The following is a 27,516-nucleotide window of genomic DNA, read 5'->3' as shown; positions in this document are numbered from 1 at the left end:
TGCTTTCACATCCCTGCTCATCTGGCTCATTTTTGGGTTACTTCTGGCTATGAGATTTGTCCAAATATAAAGGAGGGAAAATGCTGCTGCCACTTCTGTGTGTACAAAACACAACTGCAGGACCCTTTGGTGGGTTGGGTGGCTTTCCTGATGTTGTGATCTGGACCCTTTCAGGGTGCTCTCAGCCTCCGAGGGAGCTGAACCTGCCCAGCAAAAGGAAGGATTGGGGCTCAGAGCTTAGGGCATCAACTACAGGCTATATTGGAAAATTGCAAATTTTACTTAAATTACAGAGATAACTGAACATCTACTGGAGTCAGAAATACCTGCGGAGACTGTTTACTCTGTAAGACAGCTCTGAACAGAAGACATACAGACATTGCATGTAGCATTACCTTTGACTGAGAGGTCTGTGCACATAGTCAGAGTCTGGATGTTACTGAAGCAGGAACAAGTGCTTCGTTCGTTTTTTTCTTTGCAGTGTCGTTACAACCCTTGCTTCCCTGGAGTGCGATGTGTGAACACTGCTCCAGGTTTCCGATGTGAGACCTGTCCCCCAGGATATACAGGACAAACTGTGCAAGGGATAGGACTCAGCTATGCTAAGAGCAATAAGCAGGTGAGTAGCAGCATCCCTGCAGGAACGGCCATTGCAAGGTGCTGGTTTATATCAATGCCTCTGTATCATTTTTATTTATACACAAGTCATTCCATAATTGCTTTGTGCAGTTAGGCAGAGTTCAGAGTGTCTCAATTAGAAGATCTGAGTTGTGTTTGCTTAGCTTTAATGGGAGTGCTAACAGGCTAATACTGAGGACTGGTATGGAGACAAGAAAAAATGTTATCTTCATAGTTACCTGTGATAAATTTTAAAGGGGTCTCTGTTTTCTGTAAACTGCCTTTGAACTAGGAAGAATGTGATAGAAAAGGCCTATTTTACTGTCATTTTTTGCGTGTTCTGGAGGCGCCCTATAAGGGGAACATAGTTCTTGTCTAAACTTGTGGGCAAACCAGAAGCCCATCCCATGGTTGACATTTTCTGTATCGCAGTGTATCTTCAGGGTTTATATGAGTCTGGAGATCTATTGGAAAGTTAGCCTATGGGTATGTCTGTGCCATTCTGAGAGCAGGTTCAGGAGGGGCTATGACTCTTTTGTAGACTTAAACTTTAGTGGCTTTTCTTCAGACTTGGATCTCAGATTGACATTGTTTTTATTACATGTTGATTTGTTTTATTGCTAGGTCTGCTTAGATATTGATGAATGTCAAAATGGTGGACTTGGACTCTGCGTTCCAAATTCCCATTGCATAAACACTTTGGTAAGCCCCTTTTCAGTTGTGGCTTTAAAAAATTGTTTTAAAATTCCATGAGGCTAGGATTGGATTTATGGCTCTGACTGAAGAAATGAGTAATACAATTAGTTTGTTGACTTCATCTAAGCCAAAGAATGCTTTCCTCTTTTCCTGACTAATAATAAAAAGATCAATACTTGATTTGACGTGAATATGTCCATCTGAGCTGTATCCTTATCACTTTCTCTGAGGAACAGCAGGAACCCTTCTCTCCACACCTAGCTTTAGCAGCCAGATATCGTTGAGGCTACCAGTAGTGTTTGAAGTGGTGTGCTTTCCTTCTGAATAATCTTGTTTTTCTAGGTCTGTTTTCACTTTTCAGTATGTTTCTCTTTTTTTTTTCTTTCTTTTTTTTTTTTTTTTATATCTAGAACATTTCTGTCATATGTTGAATTTATTGCATGTCTAGACATTACTAGTCCTCTTCAGGAGGCCTTCAGGTCCTGTTTGCAGAGGGCAACAAGTGACCTGGCATCTGCCAAAACAGAACAGGGTGGGTTTTTTCACTCATGTCTTCCTTTAGAGATAGTTTGGTCTGGAAGTGCTGCCTTAAAGGCTATTTTAATGCATACCAGGGCTTGGTACAGGACAGAATATACTGAGCAAACTCAGCAGACTCGAGAAGATATTACCCTGGTGTCCATTAGGACAAAGTGCATGATCCAGTATGTTCTATATAGGTCATACCATTTGCGTGGCCCAGTGATTATTTTATTCTTCAGTCATCCATATATCTTCATCTTCAGCCTGAAAGTATGCAGACAACACAGAGTTACAATTTGGAATGAAGCTAGGAACAGAGGACAAGAATAACATCCAGCTGGGTAGTAAATATATCTCTATCATGATAGACTGGGACAATCTAGATTGTTTTCAATTAACTTTTATGTCATAGGTTACAAATCTACAAGTATGTGAGATGGAGACAAAAGCCACATTAGATGCCTAAAGAAGACCCCTTCTTATCAGCATTTATCTGTTTATATCTGCTATATTGATTGCCCCAGCACACACTGGGATTCCTTGGCTTAGCTCCTTTGGGTTTCTTTACATAAGAGAGTGGCACAATATAAAATATATATGTATGCGTCTAGGTAAACCACTACAGAAGGTTACATGATGTTCTTATTGCAGTGTAAATGAGGATGACTGTGTCTTCAAACTCCTGAATTCTTTTCTGAAGAGCAAGATTTAGCTCAAATTAGCTTAAAACCATTTCATTTTTAAAAAAATAAGATGAGGCAAAGACATAATGAACTTTCTTGTCTCTCTTTGATTAAAAGTTTTGCCCGGTTGAGTTTAGATAAACTGATGGGTCTGCTTTACACTGAAATAACATCCAATCTGATTAAGCAGGTGCTGCTTAGAATTTTACACAAAGTTTTCGTCACCTGGAAGCAGTTCAGGGTGATGCTGGCAGGGACAAGACATCATGAAGCTTTTGCTGCTACATGACTTTTCTCTGGCTTAACAAAAGACTGGTCTAAACAGGCAAGAGTTTAGCATGTTTTCCAGCATGCCCTGTGGGAGCCAAATACGAATTTGAATTAGAAAATAACGTTTGTTCACAGTGCGAGAGGTCTCAATGGTTAAAAAACTACACTTGCAAAGCATTGGCAGTGTGACCTGAATCTCACTCACATGCTTGCTTAAAAAGAAAAAGAAGTGCTGTTAAAAGGCTGGCTAGTAACTTTTTGTTCTTACAGGGATCTTACCACTGTGGCCGGTGCAAACCAGGATATACAGGAGACCAAGCCAGGGGATGCCAGGCTGAGAAGACCTGCAGAAATCGAGCCCTCAATCCATGTAGTGTCCATGCCCGTTGTATTGAGGAGAGGAGAGGAGAGGTGACATGTATTGTGAGTTCATAAATTCATGCATTTGTACAATGAAACCTAGCCTTTTTTAGACTGGAACTGAGAAGGTCTTTGTGGTCATTTTATACAGTTGGGTGTTTTATGCAGATTGTGGCACACTGGCCTAGACCAGCTATGAAAATAAGTGGGCCGAGTCTATCTTGCAATTGTTTTCTTGCAACATGTCTATAAGGCACCCATACTCATGTACTATATTTACTGTATCTGTGTAATTAGATCTTTTGGGAATAGCTTTTATAGACTTTCTATAGTATCCTCAGAAAGGACTTGTCAAGTGTCACTCTAGAGAAGACATCACAAGGACAAATTCCTTTCCTGGTGCTCAGCTGCATAGCTGTGAGTAGGAATCCTCTGCATACCCAACATGCCTGTATTTGCCTCCTGATAGAGATGGTGTTTCTCCAAGTGAGTTCACAGAGTCTAGGCACAGGTAGACTGTACTGTGCTTTCCAGTCATGGGAGCAGGGGAGCACCAGGTGGCATATGAACTTTATTGTAAGAGTCTAACTGAAGTATATTACTTAGCTTTTCCAGCTTGCAAGGGGAAGCAAGAGACTAATCCTGTGTCCTAAATTTGGATACAGTGCGTGCTTTTACTGGCACTTGCTTTGCTCTCGTTTTTAAGTACATCTATCTCAGAGTAGAAGAATCTAGGATATTTTAAGTCCATGCTGTAATGGGAAGATGCCTAGATACTTGTGTTAGGCGAGTCCTCATTTTAAGTGGAGGCCAGAGTTTGACATGCAGTTCTATGAATGTATCTTCCATTACAACACAAATTAGGCATTGGTTTGAAACAGTACCAATTTAGTTGGCTAGTAGAAACTTGTGTGCAGATGCACTGGCTTTGCTGATGCAAACTTAGTAACTGTCAGCGCAGTTTTCTCTTAAAACTTTCTCTAGTTGCGGATATACTCTTGAGATACTGAACAAAAGACAGTCATCCCATCTAACCATGGGCCCCTTGTTGCGGTGCTAGGTGCATATTCTGCCTAGGTTCCGTCTTTTCTTTTTTTCCACCTGCAGGTGAGGAACCAAAATTGATTCCTGACCATTGTATAAAAGAAATCTATACCTCCCACTGAAATCTGTAGGTGTTGCAGGTGCACTTACCATTTAACATCAAGTCTTAGCTCTTTCTAGCTTGTCTAGATGTAGAGACCTTGAAACAAAGATTTTCTTTCCACATTGGGAGATGCTGAAGTGTACCTCATTGTACTTCAGTGTCTGTCATGCCTTCTGTATGTTAGCATTTTAAAGATTGATGTGGGGTTTCCCACTTGAGTATTGCTACAGTGACTCATTAACCTTTTGGTAGTACTACCATGGTGTTTTATTGATAGTGTGGCATTGGCTGGGCTGGTGATGGTTATATTTGCGGAAAAGATGTTGATATTGACGGCTACCCTAACGAAGAACTCTCATGCTCTGCTGAAAACTGCAGAAAGGTAAGAAATTCTTAGTCCTATAATAATTCAGAGCATGAAGAGGTGAAGAGAAAGACTGGAAGAAACATGACTAAATGTATTAATCTTTTTTCAAGTTACTGAATTCCTCTGGATAAATTGTATTTCATTTGATTAATTGATTAATTAAAACAGTAATAGAAAAAGTAATTCAAATTATTAAGGAATCCAGTTTACCCATAGAACACCAGGCATGTCTCATTTTTTGTCTAGGACAATTGCAGATTTGTCCCAAACTCTGGACAAGAAGATGCTGATGGTGATGGGATTGGAGATGCCTGCGATGATGATGCAGATGGAGATGGCATTCCCAATGAGCAGGTGCTGTGGATAGATCAGTTGCAGGGGTCTGTGCAAACAAAATGATTTCACGTTACTTCGGCAGTGATTTTGAAATCTGGCTCACTACTGTTTGCCAGAGACTATCCCATACCCATGACTGTTAGCAGGTCTCTAAATCCTGTCATTTTCTTTTATATAATGCTCACTATTATAAGACCTAAAAAACCAGACTGTCTCACACAGCCTTAAATACCACCAGTGTATGCTCCATTATTATATTGTAGCATTGAATTCTAGAGCTTTTTGTATACAGAACTTGTGTCCTTCTGTCATGATGTCCCATAGCATGGCCTTCAGGAACATTACTTGCCTTAGTGTCTTTCTTTTTAAAGAGCAGGTTGACCTGACATTACATTCCATGAGGGATCCAAAATCCAAATAAATTAATGGATGTCTTTCTAATAACTTGAAAAAGCTTTGATATATCAGAGAACAAATTCAGACTGTAAAAGCTCTTTTGTGTACACCCTGTATCCTCACATGCCCACTGTTGATCTACATTAAGATCCTTCTGTGATATTGCTTAATGCACTTCCAAGGAAGACAAGAGCGCTTTATCCAAATGTCCATGTAGAGATAGGGCAGAGTCGCAGTCACAGGAGGTCTGTCTCAGGCAGTTTTGCCACAGAAGTCAACTCTAAAATTCTGGTAGCTTGAAGCAACTGGTTTTATTAATGTTCTATAAGGAAAGATGTTAAATCCTCCTTCAACTGTAAATCTGTATGAAAGTTCAGCACCTTCACAATCACGTAACTTCAGTATTGCTGCTAAGCTTTGTTCTGTCTCTGTGCGTGCATGAGGACGAGGTCATGGGTGTGCTAGATGGGAGGGGAAAATTTATACCGCTTTGAAATAAAATTTTCCCCATATGACTCCTGATGGTCTTAGAGAGTCAATAGCAGCTTGACTGACAAAAAAAAAAAACCAAACAAACAACCAAAAACCCCAAGCAAACCAACCCCAAACACAAGTGTTTCAGCTTTGGTTTGAGTCTCTACCAGAAGGGGGCAACAGCCTTTCACCGAGAGTATGTACAAACCCTGTCAGGGTCTCTGAAGTGCAGCTTTCGAGAAGGACCGTGTAAGGAAGCCAGGGCACCAAAACAGGTTACTGACCATGGCTGCATCCAGAATGAGAATCAGAAGTCATAATGATAAATAAAGCCTTATGATACTGGGTGTTTATGTTTAGGATTCCCACGGTGTGGTTCAAAGGAGAGCTTTAAGGGAGCCAGTGAAATCTGATCCAGAGCTAATATTCATGTAAAATGTTGAACTGCTCACAGTAATAATTTTTTGTGAGTTATATAAATCCACTGAAGTAGAAATTAAAGATTCCGGGCCAGGTTCATGTCTGATCTAAATCTGTGCCTCTTGCAGGATAACTGTGTCTTGGCTCCCAATGTTAACCAGAGAAATGGCGACCAAGATATCTTTGGAGATGCTTGTGACAACTGCCGCAATGTCCTGAATAATGACCAGAGGGACACAGATGGTGATGGGAAAGGAGATGCTTGTGATGATGACATGGATGGAGATGGTTGGTAATTCTTCACTTCCAGCTTCTCTGATGTTCTTGAAATTTGCCCAGAACATGTTGTGTGTTAGGAGGTTTTCTGTCACCAGCTGCTAAGTGTCATGTAACACATCATTGTCTGTCTTTGTGAAGCCTGTGTTTGGAATCCTTTTCATTTAGATTAATATATATCTTTTAGCCTCCATTGGAAGCACTGAACACTGTAACAGATAAACCAAGCCATGTTTCATGTATAAGTTAACATTTAGTCATTTAGTAATTCCTTAAAGGTGCAAACACATCCCAGAGTACCCAGCTGTTGCCTGTCCCAGGTGCCCAAGAGGTACATAATGTATTATTTTCAATGCTGTAGGAGGATTAAAAGAAGTGAAAAAAAATCACAACCCTTCAAATGTAATAACAAAGATGAAACATCCCATCCTGTAAGCTGGGATACAGGAACAGGATAGAATGAATTGTGTAATTAATGAAGTGTGTGTGATCAGGTTGAAAGCTGTTCTTTAGCAAGATGTTTCTAACTTCTATTAAATGAATGGATACACACATAAGAAAGACTTGCTGTGCAGGCTTATAATATTGCAAGATTAAGTAGTTACTGAAAAGGAGTAGTGTCTTTACTGTTCTTGATGTTTATGTTGTCCAATAACAAATACAGGAATTGTTTTTAAATAAGATCCAATCCACTCTTCTGTAGGTATTAAGAACCTTTTGGATAATTGTCAGAGGATCCCCAACCAAGACCAGGAGGACAAGGATAATGATGGTGTTGGTGATGCCTGTGACAGCTGTCCAACAATCAGCAACCCAAACCAGGTTAGGAGGCAGAAGGAAAAAATATCATCGTTTAGGGAGAGGGACTGCTGAGGTCCAAAAAGATGCAAGAGAATGAGGCAGTCCGTGCAGCCACAGTGTTTATCTTTTAACAGTAGGTATTCAGAAAAGTTTAATGGAGCTTCAGACTCTCCCACATGGGAAAGGGGAGCCACAAGGTGTATTCTCATAGCTTGAGATGTTGTTAGCACCTCTGCTCTGCCAGTATATTCTACTGTCATGCTCTGAAATGTGGGCATGCTCCAGTCCCAGGGAATCCAATGCCAGATTCCACACAGTGGTGTGATTTAGTTACTCTTGATATTTCTTTAATTAAGACAAAATCCTGGTGTTCTTACTTAGCAAGAATTTCACTGCTCCTAGGTGAGAAGTCAGTGAGACTTCATATGTTTTGAATTCTGATTAAGCCCCTGGTGACTACCAGAAAATGCTGAAAACTTTAGAGAAACATGGTAGATTTTTAAAGTTGCTTAAGAAGTCAGCCTTGGTTAGAAATGAGAGATACTTACTTTCAGTAGTAGAGGAATCTTGCTTGAACTACTCATCTTGTTTGTTTGAACTGTTCCAATCAAGTTTAACCCTGTTTATACATTGTTTTTTTCCCTTTAATAAAACTGACTTTCTTGTTAGATGGATGAAGCAAACAAGTAAGTATGTCTTGTAAAACAAATGTTTTTCCATGCTTTTATTTTAATTGTATTTGATTTGGTTGTGTTTTGGTTTAATACTGCCATTTTAATAGATGCTCTCAGCAGCTGATACTGGTACTTTCTCTATTTCCTTTTGCAGTCAGATGTTGACAACGACCTGGTTGGAGATTCCTGTGATACCAATCAGGACAGGTATGCTGTGTTGTGGCTTGTAACAGCAGCAGGGAAGTGGAAAAGGCTAGTTTTGAACTGAAGCGTGTTACTGATTCCCAGAGAGTTGTAATCCGTCAGACTGGTTTGGATCTAATTCCAATACATCCTTAGAGATGTTATTTCAAAAACAGTGTTACGATTTATCAGCCTGGTTGGTTCACTTCCCTGTAGCAGTACAGTTATGGAGCCCTTCACCTTTAGCCCCGTGTTCACACAGGCTTCCTGTGAGTTCCTGTGGAAGTGACATTCAGAGTAGTTTTCGGGCTGTAAAACCCAGAGCACTGCTCAGAACTTCTTAGTGAGCTGACATCTTTTTTTCTTTCCTTTTATTTTTCATTTCTCTTTTCTTTTTTTCTTTAGCAGAAATTTCACAGTTAAGGGCTGTATGTTTTTCTGTAAGAACCCAGTGTTTCAGAAACAGAATTTTATTATCAAGTGTAAAACATTTGCAGATAACCCCCTTTGCTTTAGCACAGCAAGGGTGGCAAGGCTTCTCTACGGCTTTTATGTGCCCTCAGTATTCAAGGGAGCATGTCCCATGACAAACTGCTAAGGCCTGGCTGGAAGCAGCTTTTGCGTAACCAGCTTTGGGGGTGGCAAGTTCTTCCCTGTGCTCCTCACTTAAAGCAAGAGGAAAGGGAAGTGATAAATCCTGTGCTGGCACAGCATTCCACCAGCTGAAGACAGCTGCAAGGTCTTACCCCAGGGTTGTCAGTGGGTGCTGCTGTCTGGGATAATAAACATGGGGACCCCACTTCTCTGCCTGATCGTTACTAGTCTTGGTCCAGTAGCTGCCAGGACACCTAGCTGAGAGCTGTTTTACTGTTAAGTAGATACGGCCTTGCTTTTTTCCTGTTTTAAAAAAGGGCATTTTCTTTTTTTCCTCAAACCTAACTAATACGCATGAAGCATTTCCCTGGTAGAAATGCTGTAGCTCTGCCTGAGGTTAATGTGGCAGTAGAGATATATGCATGGTCCTCATTGCATTTTATCTCAAGAATGTGCAAACATTAGTTGCTCTGACCTAAAATTAAAGCACCTTTCTTAAGCAGGCAGAGATAGGTGGGAATATGCATAGCTATAAGCTGCAGCACTGCCTTAGTTTGGCTGCATGTCACTTCTGCTCTGCCTGTGCTAGTCAAAAAGCTACTGAGGGGAAACATGCCTGCTTGTGGCCAGAAACCATTTTGTTTATGGTGTGTGTACAAAAGACACCTGACTTCGGCCACTTCCTTGCACAGATGCACTGCTGGCATTGAGAAACAATGCAGCCACCTCATAACTTCCCAAACCCTTTTCTATAGTCTGTGTCCCTTATTCCTGGTGACTTCACTGTAACCAGCTGATGCAGCCATGGGCTGGAGAGATGCTTTGGAACTACAGACTTCTTCCTCTATTTCATATTGCATGGCTCCCCTCTGGGCCCATAATGTAACAAAAGCTATGCAGGAGAGTGAAAGTGGTGCTTGTTTTTAAACAAGCCTGATTTCAGGTGTGCATGCAGAGTCTCCCACAGATTTTCATTCACACTCACACCTGCATGTTCATGAACATCAAGACACTTATGGACAACATGTGTGACAAGGGACACCAGCTGTTGAGCTCTTGCTGTCTCCTGGGTGCCTTCTGATTGGTGACACTGCACTTGCTGGATGTGCCTTACATACCCTTTAGAAGCGGATATCGTCTGGGATCTTGGGCTCTGGTATCTTTTGCCCCTCCATGTAAGGCTTCTTTTTCTTTTCCTTATCTGAGTATTTTTATAGTTTAGTCTTCATCCTCTTGCCACCTTATTGTACAGTCTCTGTTCCTTGTCTCTTTGCTGTTCAGCCACCTGAGTGACCCCATGTCATGGTGCTCTACTGGTCTGTTTCCAGCTCGGGGTGGGGGGGCCTCCAGTGCATTTCCTGCTCAGGTACCCATGCTGTCCCCCATGCAGAGGCAGGAGCTGATGCTGGCATGCCATTTCTTTTTGTCTCCGTGCTCATAGCGACGGCGATGGGCACCAGGACAGCACAGACAATTGCCCCACCATCATTAACAGCTCCCAGCTGGACACGGATAAGGATGGGTTGGGTGACGAGTGTGATGAGGACGATGATAATGATGGCATTCCTGACCTCTTGCCCCCAGGCCCTGACAACTGCAGGCTGGTCCCCAACCCAGGGCAGGAAGATGATAATGGTAAGATGGGCCTTCAGGAGCCATTTTGGTGCTTAGGCACTATATCCTCCCCCAGGCCTTACACATAGGCACCAGGATCCGATGCAGTCACCACGTGTCCATACACTCGTCCCGGGAGGGACCTCAACACACAAGTGCCCTTGGCCAAGGCTGAGGTCCTCAGGTACCCTCCCTGGGCACTGCAGCTATTGGGGTTGAGACTTCACGTGCTTCTCAGACACCCCAATCCAGTGACTTGGCCAGATATGGCTACTTGCCACACCATAAATCTGCTTTCACTTCTCCAATGCATTCAGGTGATGGAGTTGGTGATATCTGCGAGTCTGATTTTGACCAGGATACAGTGATTGATCGGATCGATGTGTGCCCTGAGAACGCAGAGATCACCTTGACAGACTTCAGAGCCTATCAGACAGTGGTGCTGGACCCAGAGGGGGATGCGCAGATTGATCCCAACTGGGTGGTTCTGAACCAGGTAAAAGTACATTTGGTCTTACCTGTCTGAGAAAGATCATTTGAAAACCACAGTAACACTGTCTCTGTAATTGCTGGACCTCTGGCAAACAAGTGAAAAGTGGAAGCTGTCACTTGGTTGACTATTTTGCAGGAGTTACAATGAAGGAACTTTCTTTTAGCATATGATAGCTTGAAGCTTGATGCTCCTAATAATCTAAAATAACTACAGGCTGGTCAACTTGTTCTGGGTGGATTTCACTGCTGTCAAGAAGTCACCCTATTTAAACACTTCTGTAGCAAACAGTTTCATGAGTCCTTTACAGAATTTGAAAGTCTGACCTACTGTATAGCAGAACATTTACTCCTAGATGGAGTCCAATAACTGTTATTTACACTAACAAATTTTAGCCTTCAGGAGGCTAATGTGTTCTGAGTCACAAGGAATGTGCAATTTATTCCCATTGCCAAAGTCTCTACCAAGCCATCTGAGATGTGTACACCTTCCTTAACCCAGTCCTGGCAGTTAGTTTAATCCCGAATTCCATGGTCCAAGCTATATGAGCTAAACCTAAGAGAAGTACCCCCACGCCCTGACACACACCCCCAGCCCCCCTGCCCTGGCCTCTTTCTGGCCAGGTTCAGTAATTTCCAGAAGACTGGCATGGGGAAAGAAAGTATCAGAGTACCAGTATGGCAAATTCTGCAATGAGAAAAGAAAAATCGTTCTTGCCTCAGGGCACGCAAGCAGCTGAAACATTAGTATTTGATTATAGTTCTAATTTTAATTCAGAGCTACAAGCATTACAGACATGTTGTGAGCAAATGGAGGAGATGGATGGAGGGGGTGCTAGAGGGAGGTCAGAAGAGGCTGCCAGGCTTAGCCAACCCAGCTCCTCATGCACACTAACCACTCTGAATTTACTCTTGCAGGGCATGGAAATTGTACAAACAATGAACAGCGATCCTGGCCTTGCTGTTGGTATGTACCCTCTTCTGAGATTCAAGTTTTACAGCAGAAATCTTACAGCATGTGAACACATTTTCTGCAGACTTGTTTTTAACCTGCATGTATCCTCAGGTTACACAGCTTTTAACGGCGTTGACTTTGAGGGCACTTTTCATGTGAACACTGTGACAGATGACGACTACGCTGGCTTTATTTTTGGTTATCAAGACAGCTCTAGCTTTTATGTGGTAATGTGGAAACAGACTGAACAGACGTACTGGCAAGCGACTCCCTTCAGAGCTGTTGCAGAGCCTGGCATTCAGCTAAAGGTACTGGTCATGGCTCCTAGATGGGGACACAGTGGTCACCACAGTCTGGCCATGCCACCCTGCCATCTGACCGCCATGAGCTAAGCCATCATGACATGCATTGGCCAACCCATTGCACTGCGTGTTGGCCGTGCTGCCTAACTGCTGTTCTCTCCTTGCAACAGGTGTCAAAACTGCTAAGTCAGCTGGGTGCCACACAGCCCTTTTAATAACACCACTTTTTTAAGGAACTTCATCTCCAGTCTTGACCCTGCTCATGAGCTGGAGCATTTAGTCTCTGCTGTCATTGTGCCCTGACTGTAATTGCTCAAATCACCTCCTTCTCCTTGGTTCAGGTTACTCAGTTGCTTTTCCATGCAAGCAGCAGCTGCAGTTATGCAAGAAAAGTTAGGAGCTTGTGAGCAGGAGGGAGGGTGCTTATGCAGACCTGCTCCCCACTACATAAAGACTAGAGCTCCTGAAAGTGACATTTCTCTGTGGTCAGCATTGGAAAATCGTATTTCTGCAGGCTGTGAAATCCAAGACGGGCCCTGGCGAGCACCTTCGCAACTCCCTCTGGCATACAGGGGACACCAGTGATCAGGTCAGGCTGCTGTGGAAGGACCCCCGAAACGTAGGGTGGAAAGACAAAGTCTCCTACCGCTGGTTCTTGCAGCACAGACCCCAGATCGGTTATATCAGGTAAGAGAGAAAAGGATAGGTAAGGTGAGTACAGACACATGTCTGCCTAAACTGATGTTTCTTAACTCTTAATTCAGATGATAATCTGAGAATTTATAATGTGTCTGGTCTTTGCACTGATGAAGCCTTGTAACAGGTTAGACTTTTGAAATTCAGCCTGCAATTCTTCTCCTAGGAAAGTCAATTCCAAGCTAAGCCTGTTTGTAACTGAAGTCTTCTACGATCTGGCTGTTGTAACTGTGCCTTACCCTAATAAACCCTTCCTGGCTTTAATACCTTTTTTTCCAAACTACTACTGGACACTCTTAAAAAACAATGCATTCCAAAATTTCTTAATTTTGATCTTTTTTAATATTTTTGTTGGAATTGTGATAGTTCATTTACATATTCTGGGATAACAGAATTAATAAAAGTTGCCCACTTAAAGGTTGTGATTCCACCTAAGATCAGTAATTACCCTGATGTGATAGATTTGAGATTACATACCGTATATTCAGAAAGTTTGTCAAAGCTATGTAATGCATGTTATCTATTCCTATTTTTGTTACTTGGAAAAAAGAAGTTATTTAAAATAATTCACCAATCAGGAGGAAACGTTTTACTCTGCAATATCCAGATCAGCAGGAATTATACTTGTAGATCAAGGTTGATGTTAAAATGCAAAACATAAATTGTTCTGGCATCATCAGCTCAGGTTTTGCAACCTTATAATAGAACCTAAATACAGGTAAGTCAGTTGTTCTTCAAAAAGCTACCACCCTGCACTAGAGATGAAGTAACTTGATGGTATAATTATTCCACCTTTCTGCTGCAGAGCATCATCTTCAGCGATAATTGGAGTGAGCATGTTTGACTTTATGCTAAAATGGATTAAGAACACTTATACTGTCAATTATTGTGTCCCAGACACAGGGCAGTATGAATAGATCTTGGGTGGCAACTTTTGTTTAGACCAAGCTGTTTGTGAAGCTGCTTCACGAGCAAACATCTGCCCTGTGGTTGCAGTCTCTCTAGCCAGCTAAATGAATGCCCCCTGTAACTGGGAAAGGTAGCAAGGTCAGTGTCACAAAATCCTTCAAAAACTAAAGGCCTAAAGTGAACCTCTGCCAGTTCTCTGTCCACATCTCACTGTGGTCTGTTTAGGCAAGATGCCACAGACCATTATGTGTCTAGTGAAGGTTTTCTGAGGCTTCAGGGAAGCCTAGGAAAAAAGTCACTTGAGCCAGCCTCTCCCATGGAAATTTGAAAGACAAGAAGTTCTTTCTATTCATTGTACAGCTACTTTTGAACTGCCTCAGCAAATCAGGAAATAAACTTGGGAACATAACAGGAATTGGGGTTTTTTTCTTATTTTATGAAAAGACACAGCAACTTTCTTTCCCTTCACCACTCGCTGTTTTCTTGCATGTCAGATCAGCAGTGTCCTCATCCAAAACAGGGCCCTCCAGGCTCATCATCCTCTGAGTTGTTTACCCAGTACCCCAGAGGCTGAGGACCTGGTGTAGATAGTGCTGCAACAGCTCGGCTGGCTCCAGTGTGGTCCCGCTCAAGCCCTCAGTGCAGGGCACATGCTGGGCAGCTGGCAGAGTGCAGCTGTTCCCAGAGCTATTTGGGAATTTGCTGATGCGTTTTCTAACAAGAAGATGCCAGATCATCAAAACTGTTCCTGGAATTAATCATATTCACATTTTTAAAGAAATCTCACAGTCAAGTTTAAGAATCCAAACTTTCCTTTGAAATTTTGCCTATTTAAAAAAAAAAAAGTTTAGTCTCAAACTGTGTGAGACAATATCCATCTGGCCTTCTTCAGCTGATCTAATCCAGTTCTTCCTCTTGCCTGTAACTATCAGCTATGGACATTTTCAGAAGTTAAAGCTCTCAGTCTGACTGACTACAGGAAAAAACATTCCAAGACTTTTGTAGGATGTGTAAAAAATGAACCACTAAAACACTCTCATTGCCCAGCCCTTGCCAGTGTGCAGCATTCCTCCCACTCCCAGGCTGCAGAGGAGCTATCTTAACTGCTTTTTCTCCCCTGGGCTAGATGGGAGGATAGCATGTCCAAGGCTAGAGTCACCATGGGTAATGAAAGTACTTTTATGAATGTTGCAGCCTTGGAAAAGACCTAACAGAGCTTCTGTTTGCTTTCATTAAGGGCAAGATTTTATGAAGGCTCTGACCTAGTGGCAGACTCTGGTGTAACTATAGACACCACGATGCGTGGAGGACGGCTTGGAGTTTTCTGCTTCTCTCAGGAAAACATTATTTGGTCCAACCTGAAATATCGCTGCAATGGTAAAGTTGCTCTTAGTCATTTTAGCTAACAGCTAGCAAGTGACCGTAAAAAACTGATAGTGTAGCTGTTGGATTAAGCCATTTTGTATCCTTTCCGTTGCTTTTCATTTACAAGTTATTCACAGCTGTGAAACACCTCCCCTGACACCAGCAGCACACTGCAGCTCAGCCAGATGGGAACTAACACCTCACAACTGCTCCTCCCAGAGCAGTCACTCTGCAGCAGAGATTGTGCCAACTAAGTAGTATAGCTGTCATCAGAGAATTAGAAATGTTATTTAAAACCAACCAACCGTGAGACTTGTACATGCACAATATACTGAGGCCATCATGTATGTAAGATGCCTTGAGCTCTGAATACAAGGTGAAATAAATCTGGAGAGCCAGTGGGATCAGTCACCAGGCATCAGTGTCACTTGTGTACTTGGTGGTTGCTCCTGTCTGTGGGAGGACAAGATCATAAGATTCCACAGAGGAATCCTTCTCAGACTCTGTGGGAGTATGCTGGCTCACTCCTCTTGGGATAAAAGCCTCGGAGCCTAGCCCTGATCTCCCACTATATGGAATAAGTCAAACCTTGGTTGCTCACAGAGAAGCTGATCATGTCAGGGTATTTCTCTCCTGGCAGCAGTTCAGCTATCTTGAAGTGGGGTTGGGAGGACTGCCCCTCCTACTCTCAGCATCAACTCCTGCCTGACCAAGGCAGCTTTGGGAGAATAAGTTACCAGCCAAGTTGGAATAGTTTCCGTGTCTGCTTTCTGTGGATCCAAGAAGCCCAGCCCAGGTCTGCAGTGGACACTGCCGCTGCACAGCCAGACCCTGGCTGTGTGGCTTGTTTTGGGGATGGACTCTGCTTCTTGGGCACTCAGTACACCTAGGCTGGTGCTTGGAGGTCATGGCTAAACAGGAAAACTTACAGACAGTGCTGCTTACAATTAAAAATTACTTGGTAAGAGTCTCAAACAGTATGTGACTTCCCAGAAAGCGTGTTTCAAAGCTGCCACTGAAGTCTTAGATACTTTCCTGGCAGTGAGCAGGCAGTGGCTTTGCTGCAGGCGCTGCAGTGAGTCAATTAAGCCGACTCAGAGAAGTCTCTGGAGTTCCCAGGTATCCCTGCTTTCATTTCAGACAAGTTCCTATATTTGCAGAGGAAGCTTAAAGAATTTTCAAGCCTCAGAAAAAGAAGTGGTCAACAAAAAGCAAAGGACTTAACCCTTTTTTTTTAAATATATACTGTATTTATATAGTTACTTCCTTTTTTGACTTCAGAGTTACCTGTCCTGCATTAGGGTGGAAATGATCAAGAGTAAAGTTGAAGTCATGCAGTTGAGCTTCATTGCTGTGGCTCCATCTTTGGCTACAACTTTAGTTCTACGGTTAGCTCTCTGGCTCTCCAGATAAAATGTTCTGTGATCTGGCAAAGGCACACTGCAAGCTCAATGCTTCAAACAGAACTGTAGTTATTATTACGACACTGACCCACCTCCACCTCCTTTTCCCAATTCTAAAGTTTTTCTATCAGTTGCTATTGGTCTGTGGGTTAATGTTTCTGTCCCTTCTTGTGGTGTGGGAAACCGTCACAGGGAAGTTGAATTAGGATACACGAGAAATAGAGATGCTGATGGTACAGACATGTCTGGGGTACACAGCAAGACAACCATTTTTTTTCTGCCTTTCTGGTCAGCATTTATTATTAAAAATATAAGAGCGGAAGCCACAAAATTTTTGGGTGGAAATGTAATTTGAAGATTGATAATACTCCATTATGGGCTGGCACTGTAGCACTGTCTTGTTAGCTTCCCTGTGCTTTTCAGTGGTGTACAGCTAAAACTGAAAACATGCCCTGTTCATTCTTAACGTGTAAACAAAAGAGAAGGCATGTTACCTAAAAAAAAGTGGGTGGGTAATTAATTAATTAATTAAAGTGCTCCTTGATTTTGTCAGAAGAGACTAAACTTTTGCATATTTTCCTGTTTTCAGATACCATCCCAGAGGACTTTCAAGAATTTCAAGCTCAGCAATTTGGCGTTGGTGATATTTAAGAAGGAAAAGCAAACTACCATTGCTATTGCAAACAGTAAAATATATTTTAAATCCTTATATGATTGTTGTTGTAAGAGTACACACCGCAGCTTGTTCTCATTGATGTGATTATGTCAGACTTTTTTTTTGTATAAAAGTGAAAATAAAAGGGAGACAAAATAGACTGTGGCTTCACTTGTTTTCAAATTTGCCCTAAAATCTAAGGAGCAGCATGTAATGGAGTGAAACTTTCTTAAAACATTCTCAGGAAATGTTTGAATCTGTTGCCATTTTGGATTCAGTATTAAACAGAGTGGGGAAGAAAGCAACTTGTATATCTGGAATGTCAGAAACAACAGGTTGCATCTGGGCATGAAGTTGCTGGGAGCTCTCTAGCCAAGCCAAGGGCTTCTTGGTACTTTCCAGTCCTGCTAGGAAAAAGTTTTATCTCCTTTAGAGCAGTTTAACTCCTTTGGAGACTTAGTTACCTTTGGCAGACCTCCTCTGTGAACTCTGTTAGACCTCTCTGCCCTCCCACTCCCAGAAAACTATGAGTAACACTATCACATCTTGTAAAAGCAAAAAAGCTGACTGCAGGGCATTGTAGTCACATCTTATGACTTACATGTGACTAAAACTGAAAACGACATACAGAGATAAATGCAGAATCACCTATAGAGAGAAAATAATCCTAACTTCCACATACACAAAGCTAGGCTTTGACCTACTGCCCCACTCAGAGCCAAGCTTTCTCAGCAGCTACTACAATCTTATAAGTCACCAGGTTAAAAACCTGAAATGCTGCATTAAGCATTTGTAGCCATCAGGAAAGGACTGGAAAACAAAAAGCCAAAAAAGTTGTATTACAATGCACTTTCTAATTGGAAATATAGAAAGGTGTTGGATACTGTGTGCATGTCTACTACATTCTTTTTCAAAAGGGAGCTAGGAAAGGAAGGGAGGACAAGCTCCAAGGACAGCTGAAGAGAAGGATATTGCAGGCTATAGGATAATTACTTTAAAAAGGAGAATGGGAGACAGTACTTCAGCTTGGGGGAGGGAGAAAACACACAGAGGGGGAATATACTGAGGCCTTTAACAGTCAGAAGTAGCCACAAGAAAATGAGCAGCCATGGCTCTTTCCCAGCACAAGAATACAGAGGAAATGTGGCATTAAATTATAAGGTGAGAATATCAAAACAAAACAAAAGTCTCCTCAGTACAATAAAAATACCCTTAAGGTTTATGGTGCTATCAATCAAAGGCTTGGGCTACAGGAAGAGTTTTCACTGTGGGCTTGTCCTCTATTGACAAGGCTTCTGGGAGCAGCACGGCCCTAGGACCTGTCCCATGAGGGATCCCAGAGCCCCACAGCAAAGAGCACGATGCAGGAGCGTTCCTCTGCCACAGCCCTTCAACATGAAAGGTTCTCCAGTTTCAGCCCTCCTTATCCCTTGGCTTCACCAAACCCAACTTCACTCACCAGGTTTTCAATAGAGGATTGAAAAACTAATTAATTTAGAGCAACACGAGGCTATTGTCAAATTACACTTAAAAGATGAGGAGAAAACCCATCTTTTTCTAGCTGAACATAGGCTGTACTGCAGTGTCATTCATTTATGAACAAGAACACAGACCATAAATGTAAAGCAAATTTATGTCTTCCTTATCATGCATTTGCATTTCACTGGATGGACCCCCCCCCTTTGCCAGGCAGAGATCCTCTGAATGGTGTGGGCATGATCTGGGCAGGAGGCTGTTACTGGTACTACAGGCATGTGGGTGCACCCCTGCTGGGGCCTGCGGTGCATGCATTTTGCACAAGTTGTCTCCTCACAGTGGATGCAACAGGCCAGGCCCACCGTAACCTGCCTGCAGCCTGGATGGAGCACAACCGCACACATCAGCGCCATCAGAAAACACGTCCACAATCAGCCTCTGAACCCCTGCCAGCCTTCAAACCTCCACCCAGCTCTCCTGCCTGCAGCTGGAGGTTCTCCTCCTGCTACACTGTGTGGGAGGGAGCACCCTGGCTGTTTGCCACACCAGTTTGCCACCTTTGAGCTTGCCCATTTCCAGGCTCTCTTCCAGTCCACACCGTGGCCATTGGTCCCTGGAGGATGAGACATAAGCTCTGGCTCTTGTGCTATCAAAGGTAGTTTCATGTAGCTGTGAGCTTCTAACCTCTCCTGGCAGAAAACATACTGGCTTGCTCAACTGGTAGCCACAGAAACCAGTCACAGCTCAGACAGACAGAACTTTTCTTTTGTTTCAGAAGGTGCTGTAGGGCCCTTACAATGGAATGCCGGAGCTCACTATGTCTGTGTGTACACACGCACTGCTGGGTAGCCTGCAAGTTCAGGAACAGCAAAGACCAGCAGTTGCAGACAAAGATTTGCCCCAAGATCATAGTCCAGGCCTGGGAAACCTCCTGCCCCTCACATTCCCATCAGAGTCTCTGCAGTCCCTGTGTGCAAGTGTTTAAACAAGCTCCTCTTGCACCACCACCTCTTTCTGGAGTATTGTGCAATGCAGACATAAGCTCCATGTGTGGCCTCTGGCAAGTAAAGACCCTGCAATCCCACATCTTTAAACACGAATGTGTAGTTCTGTCTCACCCTCACTGCCTGCACAGCTGGGCTGCACTCAGCTGGAGCAGCAACTGAAACTACTTTGGAGTTCAGAGTTCTGGAGCTCCTGCACCAGGGTCTAATGTCTCACTAAAGGTTAATGCTTTCCTGTGTGCTACAAACACCAGGACACACTTCAAATACTTCTGTTCCCTGAAGACCGTCTTCCAGTTTGCAACACCAGAAGAGAACGTCCTGCCAGGATGCTGCAGGGTGGGGCGAAGGCAGGGGCAGGCAGTCAGTTGGGAGGCTGCTGAGCAAGGGTAATTGGCTCTCAAAGACCCCTGGCACCACTCAGGAACTGCTCTCTGCCTTGCACCTTAGTCAAAACACATAGCCTCCCAGCTACGTGCAGAGAACTCTCACACACCAGAGCTGCATGGAGAACAGCAGTCGCCATTCGACCCTTTGAAACTTTGTCAGCAGTTTCTCATCACCGCAAGGAAGCAGTGTCCTGGTGCGCGTCTGGTCAGCTCATCAGCACGGGTGCAACCAGTACCAGCAGGCAGGCGGCAGCTGGCAGATGCTGAAACAGAACTCCACAACAGCCTGAACATGGATGGTGAGAAGCAAGAGAGCAGGACACATGGATATGAAGCACTTTCCTTGGTGAGGATCTAGGTGTCAAATTCAGCAGCTGCCCACCCCACCATCTGTGCAACTGAGAAAAAAAGAATGAGATATCCTTGTTTCAAAAAACTGCCCAGGCTTCAGTGCTATACTTGGCCTGGAAAATATTTTGTTTGCACTGTCAGAGGTATTTGACACATCTCGGAGAGCTGGATTGTACAGAGCAGATGCCATGGACAAATCTGTGCAACCTGCAATCTTCCAAGATCACACTCTGGAGGAATACAAAAATAACATGGACAGCAAAGCCATGTAATATTCCATAGGCCAACTTTTTTTTGTTAAACAACATCCAAATGTAGTGAACAAAAAAATTCAACAAATTTACTTTTACTGGCTCCGTAACTGCTTAGCTCATATATTTATATATTTTTAAAGTTTATCCTAAAATTAGTTGACTTTTCAACTTCTATATATCACAAGATTCATTTCAAATGTAAGAAAAACTTTATTGGTCCATTAAACATTAAATCTATAATGATACATTCACTCAGTATACAAAAGGAAGTGTCCATAAAAACCATTAACATGCTTTAAAAAGGCAAATCTGTTGACTACTTTACAATTGAGATCTTACAATTCTGAAATCTTTACAGATCCTTAAAAGTCAAAGTGTTACTACAGATCACAACACTTGCAAAAAATGTTAACCTAGCAAATCTCCACTGGCTACAGTTTAGTAAAATAAAACCACACATACACACCCAAAAAGTTCCCTTGAGATATTAAGAACCTTGAAAAAGACTAATTAAAAACTCCTCACCATTAAGAAAAAGTGTTTACATTTTGACTACTTTGCATCCAGTTTTCGAACATGGTGTACAGGAGACTGAACACCACTCATCAGTGGTAAACAAAAAGCAGAGGGTGAGCCCATATGTTCCTAGTAAATATTTTCTCAGCTTGTATATTACAAGTTGAACAATTTTCTCTTGAAGTTAATTCTCCTTGCTTTAAGTTCGCATGGATGTTCAATGACACCTAAGCACCTGGACATTGGTAAGAGGAAAAATAAAGCTACGGTATGAGTAGTGAGACATTATTTCCCCATTGTCTTCCAAAATTCTTCTTGGCTTCACACTGAGGCGTCTTTGGCAAAAGCACAGCTGCAGTGCTGCACCCCACAGCTCTGGTGAACAAAAGCCCTGGAAGCTTTAAGCTGCTGGAGTGGTTTCAAAGCTGACAACTGTGGCTCTGAAGAAGTTTGCAAATGGCTGTATGCTACGCACTGGGAACTACCGGAGACTGGCAAACGGGGGGAAGCCAACATAGCTTATATCTGAAATAAATTCCAACTTTTAAAAAATAACATTATTGAACAGGTGTGGAATGAGTTGAAACCAGGTTTGAGAAAAAAACAAAACAAAACTGGATGTAAGGCCTACTTGAAACCTACAGTTTCTTCATGCATTAGAAGGCAGCCGTCACGCCAGTCTTCCAAAGTTTTTACTTCAAACCCTGCACAGTGTGTCTGCATCCCCATCCTGGGGCACATGGGCATTCTGCCATCAAGATGTTGAAAATGTAGACACATACGTTCCCAAGCTACGTATCCTGTTACAAGTACAAAACCCCAAAGCTTTCTAAGCACTTGACCCCTGGCATTCCCTTGTACAGTCATGTGAAACATTCAGTTCAAACTACTGTTTACAAAATTGAAAACACAAAGTAAAATGTCATGGTGCTGATTATGTGTTTTCCTCCCACAAGAACTTGTAGGTCACTTCAGAAAACAAAGAAGCAGTTTCCACAGAGGAAAACCAATCCATATAATAACTATGATCCTTGACTTTGCTTCAACACTGCAGGTTGTCCTGCTATAGAAAGGAAAGGATCAACAAGACCTGGCAAAGAAGTCTTTGCTAGTTTCTAGCACCAAAGACATCCCGCTTGACAGGAAGCAGAATGGGAGTGAAGCGGGTTTACAATGGCTTTAAAAAACAAATGCAAGGAGAAAAAGGCAAATAAAATGAGGAGATACAGCCTGCAAGCAAAAGACATTGCTTCTAAAGCCCAGAAGGAAAGATGAGAGCAAAACTTTAGCTGCAGATAATCTTGCTCATCTAGCCACACGGCTACAATCTCGTGGTATTTTGCTTCATCAACTTATTTAGGACAAAAGCCTAACAGTTCACAGCATAAAATATTTAGAGCATGTTTTAAAAGCAGTCAGTGGGTTATTTTGTTACCAATTTGTTCAGAGGTGCCCATAATACTGTGGGCTACTAGCCAAAGTTGGGAGCAGCACTACCTTGAGTTCCCAAATTTTCCTGATGCATTGGTCAAAATCAGAGAACTGTTAAAAAACAGCTTTTTTCGCAAGTGCAATGGTTGCCTCATTAATAGCAATGTTCTAGCCCAGAAATGGCTGCACTAGTGGCTGATGAAGCAATTATACGTGCATAGTTCATCATCTGAAAGCGTTTCCAGATTTGTAAAAAGGTGCTAAAACACAAAATAAATAAATAAATAGACATGCAGTGTTTATGATTCTGTGAGGGGATAAACCCTCTCTCTGGACTACGCATACATTAGCAACACTGAATTACCCGTTTCAGACAAAAGTGACCCAATCCAGCCAGGATTTACTGAATTAGCTGGGCAAGTACAAGCTTTTTGAACCTCATGGAAATGCTTGAAGTACAAAACTGAGAGTATCACAAACATGTAGTAACTCTGATGTGTGACCACAGTGGAGTTCCTTACTTGGCACACAGCTGCAAGGGCTGCCTGCACACTTTGAGGAACAAGGTGGTAAACAGCAAACAAGCATATCCATCTGCTTTCCACACATTCTTAATAAGGTTTTATGGCCTCATTTGTTAGTCCAGCTATTTGGATTCAAAGACTTGCTCTCTGAGTCCATCCCACTGATTTTACCCCAAACAAAAACCAGTCAATATCATGGCTCAGTTGCCTTCATGAGAAAATATGAAATTGTTCTAGTCTCAGATGGCAGTGCAGCAGTGAGGTTCTAAATAACCTTTCTTCTGAGAGCAAATCTGAAAAAGTAGGAAAACGCCAATAAGAGCATTTCACCTTCCCAGCAGAACTAACTTCTGCCAACACGGTCTGTTCCTCCAAGAGTCCATTAAATGATAGCATTAGTTTAAATTCAAGTTTAACTAGAGGAAACTTAGTACAGGACATGTAACAACAGCTTCCTCACTCCACACAGACCAAAGATACTAGGAGACAGAAATGCTGCACCGCTCACTTACATCCAGGAGCAAATTCAGTGACCAATCGTGGCACAAGGCAGGACAGACATCGCACAGAAAACTGCCTCAAGCAGAACAGTTACCTGCACTTTCAGGTATGGAGAGAGAAAGTTAAGTGTTTACAGCTTACATGTAAATGTAAGCGACAACTACTCATTTATTCACAAAAGCATCAGGCTATTTGTGAGTTTTCCCAGTTCATCTTCCACTGCACAGTAATATCCGAATCAGTCTTATCCCCCAGAGGTTTGTCAAGCACAGATTATTTGGTCTTCCACATGCACCATGGGTCTGAATGTCTTGTACACACTGGTGTAACGTACAAGGCAGCAGCACTCAGTCACAGGCTCAGTTCAGGTTTTCCAGTTCCAGTGCCACCTGAATTATTAGCTATCACAGCAACAGGTATGAAGGCACTTCTTAAAAAGGTTTTAAAAGTCCATTTGCATGAACTGATTGGCATCTATGAACTGGGCATTTGAATCCTTGACCCTAGCTGGGGAGTTTGTTAAGTAGTTGCACACGGAAGTTCACAGTACAGATTTTACACCGAACGCTAAAGTTGTAACATTTGCCTGGCCAGCAGGAAGCTGTGCCTCATTGAGGAACTAGAGGCTTTGCACACCCAGGTGCCACCAGTTACTGATTCCTTAGAAAGGCCTAGAGAGCCATAGCTGGATCTGGGACCACAGCATGGACACACAGGTCCTCAAAATTATTTTCAGGCCCTTTCCCACAATGTTTGCTCAGAAGCAGACAAAGCAGTGTAGTCAGGCACTGACCCATTCCCACCATATATACCCAGAGAACTACACACTAAGGTCAATAACTGGTGGAAGGGAAGGATGAAGGAGCAATTCAGTGAGGCAAGTGCTGTGTAAGAATGGACTTGTGCCTCACTGTGGACTTTCCTCTTACAACCACGTTTCCTCTGCGCAAAACCTGCATCCTTAAATATAAGCTATAAAAAAAATAAGCACAAGGAAGTGCAGGAAGTCCTTATGCAGGCAGATACTGCCAACATACAGTAAATGTTTTCGTAAACAAGAACATCCATTGGCCAAGATATGTATAAGATCATCTGCATTTGTGACTGGGATGCCTGCTATCAGAACCAGGTAACAGTTACCATTCCCTGCCTTGTAACTTGACACAGTGCATCCCGCCTTCTGTATAGCTCCTTGCCCAGATTGTTGTGTTATAAAAAACATTGCTAATTTAAAAAAAACCCATACTTGGTTTCTCATAGCACAACACATACGGCACTAGAAAGTGACTCCTGCCAGCCCCTATACTTTAGGGAATAGCATTCACCAAGGAAGGAGCAAGAGCTTGGACTATCTCAGCTGCAGCTCACAGCTCTATCACTGGATCAAGATTGTCAGAATAGCTTCTATGAGTTAGGTGGGACAAGTTATCACTGCACAGCCTGTAAGCTCTCATCTTAAGACACAGGACAGATAAAGGCTTTGAGATTGTGAATGCATTAACAAAGGCCTTTTCCTGCTGCAGAAGGATCTGCATGGCTGGATGCCAAATGCAGGCAGAGACACAGCAACAGGTCCCCATACTAGCAGAACTCTTGGCGAGATCAGAACCTCCCCGCAGAAGCAAAAGGAAAGAAAAAACCCTGCCTCCCTCTCCAGAGCTGTTTGTTGCTTTTCTAACTCAATGTCAAAGCTAAGCTTCAACTGTTTTTTTTTCCCCAAGCACAATCAAGGAGAATAGCTGCAAGAGAGTCACCTCTGGACAGACTCCTCCTTCCCTCAGATCTCATGACAGATGTACTTTGAGGCTCCTAATCACTGGGGTAGGTGGTATAAGTATACAGAACTGCAGACCTGTAGATTTTGTTTGAGGTAAGAGTGCACAGGGTTGTGAAGATCACAACCCTAGCAAGAGCCAGGCAGGACAGAAGCCTTAGGATACCATAGTAACAAGGCAGCTAAAAGTAGTAATGAAAACAAGAGAATTGAGATCTGTTACATTAGGATTACTCACCAGGTGTGCATTAGCCATCAATTGCTGCAACAGAACAAATAAGGCATGCAAATATTTTGGCCATCTTAATGGCCTCTTTGTTATGCTTTTCTAGGTTCTGCAAAAAGCATTGGGTGAAGATTTAAGGGTCAATCATATTTTGAAAAACAACTGCTAAATCAGTTTTGTTTATATCCTGCATATTTCACACTGTATGGAGAGAGAGAGAGAGAGAGAGAGAGAAGACAAAACCTCTGGGACTAGTGTAAACCATAAACTCATCCCACCAGAATGTAGATAACTAATAGTAGGTTCAATCTTATTCAGCATTTAGGGCATCTCAGCTGTTATTCTGCCACCAAATCATCTGCTTAAAGCAAATAAAAAAGTGACATGGTAAGGTTAAATATTGTCAAGTCAGTCATTTGTACTATGGCAGCTGCTGATACATTTCTGTCTTCTGGTTTTGTTTTTCTGACTGCTTACCTCACTGCTTGGAATAGGAGTTCTCCAAAAGAAGTTTACTCTCCATTAATGGATTGGTTGGCTAAGTCCCATCCCAACAGCAAAACTAACATCAACAGAAGAGTGTTAAAATATAGCAGTTAGAACGAATACTTCCCAACCAACACACAGACAGAAAAGGAAGATGATGCACCATAGTCCTTTTCCGAGCGTCTATGCATTTAAAATATTATAAAATTACTAATGGAAACAGAACTGAAGATCCTGGGAGATCTTTAGACACAAGCTGAAACAGCAGGATAGAAAAGTAAATGAGTACTCCACTTTTAAATTTAACAGCAACTGGCAGCACTCCTGTAATCAGCATTTTCTCAACAGCAAACATTCTGAATAAAGAATGTACCGTATCTTAAATCCCCATGCAGTACACACAACTTGCCATTTAAGTGACCTGGCAAAACAAAGTTGGACAAAATTCAGAGTTTAAGAATTGTGTGTAGAACTCCCCTTCTGTTAAGAACTGGACCAGATCTGAATTGCATAAAATATTCAGGCGCCTTTTAAAGTTAGAATAGAATAAATACTCTATTATCATTGGTACATTCCTTTCTCAATCTCGGTATACAATAACTTAATATATTCAATATTTAGATAAACAATTTGTAGTAGATGCTTTGGCAGTCAAATTCTTACATATTCTCTATTTCTACAGAAGTATTTAGTTATGTTTTTGGAAAAAATTATCTGGATACTACTTGCATGTATTATATGCTGTACAAAACAGCAATCCAAATGATCACTGCAAACTGTAAAAGACACAGTTAATAAAAGAGTATAAAAAGGAATGCATATTTGCTAGAAGATATACAACATTCACAGGAAGGAAGAAGATGTATCTGCACCACGATTTTTTCTTTTCTTGCCAACGAAGCCAGAGAAAGACTGTCACTTATCTGAAAAGCATTTGACTTATTCCAGTTTATGCAACGACTGTGCTTCCTACTCTCCACATATCAGCATTACAAAGTTTTGGAACAGATTTGTTCCCTTGGGCAATGATTGTTCATGACAATTAAAATAGGTAAAAAAGTCTTCAATCATTTGTTTAGTCTGACTCAAAAGTTACTAACTGATACGTTATGGTAAGTGGGCTGTTTCCTCATTACAAAATGACTGTTGTATTTTATTTGTAACAAGGGGGAAAAAAAAAAGAAAAGAGAAAAACACAGGAGGACCTTCTGAGTGTTCACACTGAGAACTCTCTTGTTGGGCAACAGAGTGGAGCAATAAGAGTCCATAAGTACAGACAGACACAAACCCAACAAGAGACCATCTTAACCCAGAAGATGGACCAGGTTCCGGTGAAGAATTTTTCAATCTGAGCACTTTCATAACTGTTAAGGGAAAAA

General features: G+C 42.3%; 2 protein-coding genes across 6 annotated transcripts in view; one reads left to right on the top strand and one right to left on the bottom strand.

Annotated features, from left to right (window-relative positions):
- Positions 1–17,365, top strand: part of THBS4 (thrombospondin 4) — a 38,922-nt gene extending 21,557 nt beyond the window's left edge. For 2 of the 3 annotated variants that reach the window (XM_074812914.1, XM_074812913.1), the window contains exons 8-22: positions 482–619; positions 1,243–1,320; positions 3,060–3,212; positions 4,574–4,678; positions 4,910–5,017; positions 6,418–6,577; positions 7,269–7,387; positions 8,195–8,247; positions 10,259–10,452; positions 10,749–10,927; positions 11,839–11,887; positions 11,987–12,183; positions 12,692–12,864; positions 15,020–15,159; positions 17,140–17,365. In XM_074812914.1, coding sequence (XP_074669015.1) covers positions 482–619; positions 1,243–1,320; positions 3,060–3,212; positions 4,574–4,678; positions 4,910–5,017; positions 6,418–6,577; positions 7,269–7,387; positions 8,195–8,247; positions 10,259–10,452; positions 10,749–10,927; positions 11,839–11,887; positions 11,987–12,183; positions 12,692–12,864; positions 15,020–15,159; positions 17,140–17,201 — 1,908 coding nt within the window. In that variant the 3' untranslated portion in view covers positions 17,202–17,365. Of the gene's footprint in view, positions 1–481; positions 620–1,242; positions 1,321–3,059; positions 3,213–4,573; positions 4,679–4,909; positions 5,018–6,417; positions 6,578–7,268; positions 7,388–8,035; positions 8,053–8,194; positions 8,248–10,258; positions 10,453–10,748; positions 10,928–11,838; positions 11,888–11,986; positions 12,184–12,691; positions 12,865–15,019; positions 15,160–17,139 lie in introns of all 3 variants that reach the window. The other variant, XM_074812915.1, reaches the window with a different exon arrangement.
- A 3,504-nt stretch (positions 17,366–20,869) lies between these two features.
- The window catches only part of SERINC5 (serine incorporator 5), a 45,251-nt gene continuing 38,604 nt past the window's right edge, over positions 20,870–27,516 (bottom strand). For all 3 annotated transcript variants that reach the window (XM_074812338.1, XM_074812339.1, XM_074812341.1), the window contains one exon: positions 20,870–27,501. In XM_074812338.1, the coding sequence (XP_074668439.1) occupies positions 27,354–27,501 (148 nt within the window). In that variant the 3' untranslated portion in view covers positions 20,870–27,353. The remainder of the gene's footprint in view (positions 27,502–27,516) is intronic.

This window comes from Strix aluco, chromosome Z, assembly GCF_031877795.1.
Source record: "Strix aluco isolate bStrAlu1 chromosome Z, bStrAlu1.hap1, whole genome shotgun sequence".
In the NCBI taxonomy this organism is placed as follows: Eukaryota; Metazoa; Chordata; class Aves; order Strigiformes; family Strigidae; genus Strix; species Strix aluco.
This window is presented reverse-complemented; position numbering and strand designations above follow the sequence as displayed.